The sequence below is a fragment of the Erpetoichthys calabaricus genome, chromosome 1, assembly GCF_900747795.2.
Source record: "Erpetoichthys calabaricus chromosome 1, fErpCal1.3, whole genome shotgun sequence".
Lineage (NCBI taxonomy): Eukaryota > Metazoa > Chordata > Cladistia > Polypteriformes > Polypteridae > Erpetoichthys > Erpetoichthys calabaricus.
In genome coordinates this window covers 334,387,461-334,393,872 of record NC_041394.2, presented here as the reverse complement: position 1 = coordinate 334,393,872, position 6,412 = coordinate 334,387,461, and the positions used below count along the sequence as shown (strand labels likewise).

General features: G+C 39.5%; 1 protein-coding gene across 1 annotated transcript in view; it reads right to left on the bottom strand.

The window, feature by feature from the left end:
- Positions 1-3,801: 3,801 nt before the first annotated feature.
- LOC114665463 (NACHT, LRR and PYD domains-containing protein 3-like) overlaps positions 3,802-6,412 on the bottom strand; it is a 43,358-nt gene continuing 40,747 nt past the window's right edge. The window contains exon 10 of the mRNA XM_051925086.1: positions 3,802-4,205. Within this exon, the coding sequence (XP_051781046.1) occupies positions 4,079-4,205 (127 nt within the window). The 3' untranslated portion in view covers positions 3,802-4,078. The remainder of the gene's footprint in view (positions 4,206-6,412) is intronic.

Here is a 6,412-nt window from a genome sequence, read left to right as displayed (position 1 = left end):
CGCGTTCCGTTTTGAATCAATATGGGACGGGATTTATCCCGTATTTTTTTTATCATTTTTTTTAAAGCAGCGTCTCATGCAAATCATCCCACACGCATTTTATGAAGATGCCTCCTTTCGTAGTTTTGATTGGGTAATACTTGACGTCATCGTTAGTTTGATTGGTCTTTTTAACTGTCCAGTGAGGAGGGCGGGTCTTTTAAGTACAGTCTGCAAAGTGTTGGCACTGGGATGTGGCACCCGCTGCAGTATGCGTCCCTTATTTTTTTGTATTAAAAGTGGTAACCCTACGTGGCAGGTAACAGTTATGTTTGGTCATGAAGTCGTCTAAAATCCGCCACGTGCCCTCTTTTAAGTGTGAGAAGCAGATATATATAGCCAAATTCTCGCGCTTCGTTGCGGCGAAGTACTGCTTTTAATTTTTTAAGAAAAGAAAACCTTTTTAAACGGATCGAAAATACAGTATACCAATAACAATTTGTTAAGGATCTGTTTTTTTCTGAACCTCGCTTTTCACGGCTGTCGCGCTACGGCGTGTGTTTCGTTTATTTGACAGTATGTAGATCGTGGTAATTACATTCATGGCATTCGTTTTCTGAATCACAATCTGACTGTATGGGTGGTTACCTGCCAGGTAACGCTTGTGGTTGGTCAGGAAGTCGCCTTACATCCGCCACGTGCCCTCTTTCTGTTCCCAGAAGCTGATCATAGAATGGTTTTAATAGTTTACTTTCAAATAATGCAAGAGTATGCGACACGTGTTTCTCCCTAATTCTGGGCTCATCAGGCATACACACTCACTGCATCCCCTCTCGGTAATCGAATCTCTATCGTCAGCGCCAGAGTTGAAGCCCCTAACGTTGCGGTCAGCAAGTCGGCTAACATCCGCCATGTGCCGTCTTTCAGTTGCGAGAAGCAGATCATAGAATGGTTGAAACTGTTACCCCTAATGTTGCGCTACGGCGTGTGGTTCGTTTATACCTCGTGTCTTCTCATTAAAGTTTTATCTCGCGAATATGTTCTTGCAATCCGCAGCGGGAGCGTTTCTATAAACTTAATTTAAACTTACGTTTTACACCGTGCTTTGTTTCCCTTATGAACATGCTTGTATGCTTCACTCGCTGGCTTCTTATTGTTTCGCTCCCTTCTCAATTGTTTAATGAATTTTTTGTTCTTCGCTGTTTGCGGCTCTTCCTTCATTTCTCCCTACTGAGTTCTTTTATCTCGCGAATATGTTATTGCAATCCGCAACGGGAGCGTTTCAATAAACTTAATTTAAACTTACGTTTTACACGGTGCTTTGTTTCCCTTATGAAGATGCTTGTATGCTTCACTCGCTCCCTTCTCAATTGTTTAATTAATTTTTTGTTCTTCGCTGTTTGCGGCTCTTCCTTCATTTCTCCTTACTCAGTTCACAGTCTTTTCACGTGATTACGTGGGAGGCGTGATGACGTGACACTCAACTCCGCCTCCCACGGCCATCAAGCTGCCGTCCTTAACAGTATATTGTCAAAAATGAGGTTCCAGTTATGACCATTACGCGTTGAATTTCGAAATGAAACCTGCCTAACTTTTGTAAGTAAGCTGTAAGGAATCAGCCTGCCAAATTTTAGCCTTCCACCTACACGGGAAGTTGGACAATTAGTGATGAGTGAGTGAGTGAGTGAGTCAGTCAGTGAGTCAGTGAGTCAGCGAGGGCTTTGCCTTTTATTAATTAGTATATATATATATAGATATGTGTATATATATATGTATATATATGTAGATATGTATATATGTATATATATGTAGATATGTATATATATATATATATATATATATATATATATATATATAAATAGATATGTATATGTGTATATATATATATAGATATGTATATATGTATATATATATATATATATATATATATATAGATATGTATATATGTATATATGTGTATATATATATATATATATATATATATATATATATATATATATATATATATATATGTAGATATGTATATATATGTGTATATATATGTAGATATGTATATATATGTAGATATGTGTATATATATATATGTAGATATAGAAATATACTGCATATATGTAGATATGTAAATACAGTATATATGTAGATATGTAAATATATATGTATATATATGTGTCTGTGTGTGTATGTATGTATGTATGTATGTATGTGTGTATATATATATATATATATATATATATATATATATATATGTATATGTATGTGTATGTATGTGTATATGTATATGTGTGTGTATGTACTGTATGTGTATGTATATATATGTTGATATGTGTATATATATATATGTATATATATGTGGATGTGTATATGTATATATATATGTGTATATGTAGATATGTGTATATGTAGATATGTATATATGTATATGTATATATATGTTTATGTGTGTATATATTATATATATATATAAGACAGCAACACTCATAACAATAACAACACAATTACATTGACAATCATGTTACGTTATTTTTAAAATGTTTCCTTTTCTTTTTCATAACCTCTTTAACACATTACTTCTCCGCTGCGAAGCGCGGGTATGTTGCTAGTACACACATATATATATATATATATATTGTCACACACGTGTGCATGGGGAACAGCTGAAGGGCCTAATCACTTGTAGTTCTACACCAGGCCAGGGGGTGGCAGATTGTACTGACTATCTCTCTCAGTCCCTTGCAGACCTTTCCCGGGAAATCCCGCCTCTTGCCGGCCCCAAGGACGACATCACTTCCGACCACGAGGACGCCACTCCCAGTTCCTGCTACGCTGACATCATTTCCTTTCCAGGCGTTTAAAACTGCCATCTTGCCTCAGTACAGGCAGTTCTGTTTTGGACTCTGAACGATTCACATCGTGTACCTAAAAAGAGCAATTTTGCAGCCGAGCATAATATACGGGTGGCTGCCCCAAACCTTTGTGATGTCTCCGACTCATTCTTGTGACAATATATATACACACACACATATGTATATACATATATATATACACATATATATATATATATATATATACGTATATATATATATATATATATATATATACAGTATAGGTATATATAAATATTATATAATAATATATACATTATTGTGTCACACACAAGGGAGACATCTTAAGGGCTCAAATAACTGTGATTACCTGCCAAACCAGGGGTTGGCGCTGTCCTCTAATGCTTTCTCTCTTTCTCCCTCTGCAGACCAGCTCACTGACCATTCCACTAGTGACATCACTTCTGGTTCCTGCTTCTCAGGACCCTCCCCTTCCTGTCAGCCAGCTATATAATCCACCATCTTTGTCACTGTCCTCAGTTCTGTTTGAACTCCTGTCAAGGCTATTTATTTCTTTTTGCCACATTCAAGTTTACATGGTTATCACATTGGTAACCCTAACTCTTTATCTGTGTTTTTTGGGCTTTATTCCCAATATATACAAATTCAAAAATAGTTATTTATTTAGTGATGAAATATTCAAATATAGTGGTCAAACAATGGGAGCAATAAGATAGCCACTCTATACCAAAATCACACTGACGCTAATGGAATGCGTTTGTGTTATCATCTTCATGAGGTGAGCAGAAATGTTTGATTCTGAAGCTCCTACTGAGCATTCTGCCTAGACAGAAATTGGGCCAGCTGTCTGATATACTGCAGAACTTTGAGTGCTTCTATATTTCTAGTTGATGACAGTAATCTTTATAATATATCCATCTTTTTTGGCATTTTATTATTACCACTGATCTCAAAAGAAATGCAAGTAAGAATGTCACTGTATTAGAAACACATTACAATAAAAATGAAATTAACTTAAACATATATACCATAAAACCAATGCCACCTACTGGGCGTCGCTACTCTCAAGGCTCTCCATGGGTTAGTACTCATGTTTTCATTGTACTTTATGTCACTACTTAAACAATCAAGGAGAAAAATGCAATCATTTTTGCCAATGCCCCTTAAAACATCAAAGATCCAAAAAATAGCAATTTATTCAAGTCCTTATTGATGCAAGAGTCAGTAAGCTGAGAAGGGGCACCATTACAGGAAGGTCACATAGTAGATGAATGCTCAATGTCTTCTACAATGATTTCCACCTGCTTTCCAGATCTGTTCAATTCCTGCTGTAGTGATTTCAGGGAGCTCTTCTCTTCATCGCTGATTTCATTTCTATAAAGCCTATGGAGGAGACAAAACAAAGAGTTAAGAGTTCAGGTGTGCGTCACTTTACTTTCACGTTGTTTTAGAGAAGTGGATTGGTGGCACCAGATTTCAATCATCCATCCATTTTCCAACCCGCTGAATCCGAACACAGGGTCACGGGGGTCTGCTGGAGCCAATCCCAGCCAACACAGGGCACAAAGCAGGAACCAATCCCGGGCAGGGTGCCAACCCACCGCAGAGATTTCAATCAATTTTCCAAAAATTACCCACTCTCTAACTAGTTATTTGGATAGCGACTGGTGTTAAACTTTCTTATGGTTGAGACACCATGTGAATACACAGGGCAGGGACGTAATCAGGGCGAGCATATGACCCGCACTTACTGGGTATTCCTCGTTTGTGGGGAACAATTGCGAGCCCCGGTCCCCATTACGAATGGGGTTCAACAGCTTACCCACGCCTGTCGGCGCCGGTTAGACACACGTTGATCCATTCAGTGTAGCGCGCGTGCAGTACCGGACATCCGCGGGCATCACATACCTGTTAATGCTCAATCTCACGTGGCTGAAAGCCACTTGTCCCTCTAAGAAGTTGGACGCCTACTGCTTGGTGATCGCGTAACTATTAAGCAGGAGGGAGTCTCATTCGTTTTCGGAATTAACCAGACTAATCATATTAGAGTTGGTGGGTGTGTCTCTCTATTGGTTCGAGTTCTTGGGTGGTGCTCTGTCGTTTGTATCCCATGGTCAGACGACTTGGTGGATTATATATGGAAATGCAGCCGAAACCGAAAAGAATAATGAAAAGTCAACCTGGCTCAGTGGTGCATGTGTACTATAGCAGAGATGAAAGCGAGTTGGTGAGTTGTTGCGCCCGGGCACATGAGCAGGCACTGTGAATGCCTTGAGAGCGTGGGTAGACGCGTGCTCGAGTTGGTGGGCGTGAGTTGGTGTGCTGGGCTTTGTGAGTTGACTGACATGGCTATTTTTTGCGTATCCCATGGTTGTCTTCCGGCAGTGTGAATGCCTCGAGAGACAGGGCGTCCTTGTTTGGAGAGTTGTTGCAGTTTGTGAGTTAAACGCTGTGATGGTTTCACAAATTTGGTGAGTTGTTGCAGTGTGTGAGTTAAAAGCTGCGATGGTTTTACACGCTGGTAACAGTCAGGCGGGCGGGAGGGCAGGCGTTCTCGTCCCATGGTCTTTGAGTTGGTGGGCGTGGCTCTGTGAGTTGTCAGCATATCCCATCATCTTAGCATTGGTGGGCTAAGAGTGGTTTATTTATCGTGCGTATCCTATGTTTTACACGCTGCATACAGCGATTCACATCTGCGATAAACATGCCTCTTCTTAGATGGTCCTGCTGCGTCCACCCTCGTTCTCAAAGCATACACACCGCCTGGTCATGCACCCAGTCACAAGAGCAACTCACAGAGACCCGCCCACCAACTCTAAGACCATGGCGTGTAAAGCAGTTTGCGATGGTGGACGCGGTCGTGCGTCGTAACCGAAAAGAATAATGAATAGTCAACGTGGCTCAGATGTGCATATGGACTGTAGCAGAGACAAATGTGAATGACGCCGTGTTTTGTGAGTTGCTGCGTCCGAGTTGGTGGGTGTGGCTCTGCGAGTTTTCGTCGTATCCAATGGTCTTAGAGTTGGTGGCTGTGGCTCCATCCTGCGTGCTTTCATGGGTGTCTTGCTTGCGCTGGTGGCGGCTTAGTGAATTATATATATAGATAATTGTGTTCTGAACATCTTCTTTATATATGCGGTTTTATTTGCTCATTATTTCATTTGCTGTCTTATTGTTATTACCTAAATGGCTTTATCTCCATGTTCATAATAATGATGATGCAACTTATAGGTAAGCTGCTAAATTTCATTTGCAGTCAAATGTTTAAATACTGATTGTAGAGCCAAACTCTTCTCATTTCAGTGCCTCATTTGACAATCTTGCATATTCCTGATCAGTTAAAGAAATCACAGAATCACAGTAATCAGCTCTGATATGCCCGATAGTTTTATATAAAACACATAAGATGATTTGTCTTCTTAAAACTTCCTTAACTGTTTTTTTTTTTTTTTTTTGTTTGTTTTTTTTAGAACATTAGAACAATCCAGACGAGAACAGGCCATTCAGCCCAACAAAGCTCACCTGTCCTATCCACTAGTTAAAAAACATCAAGTCGAGTTTTGAAAGTCTCTAAAGTCTTACTGTCTACC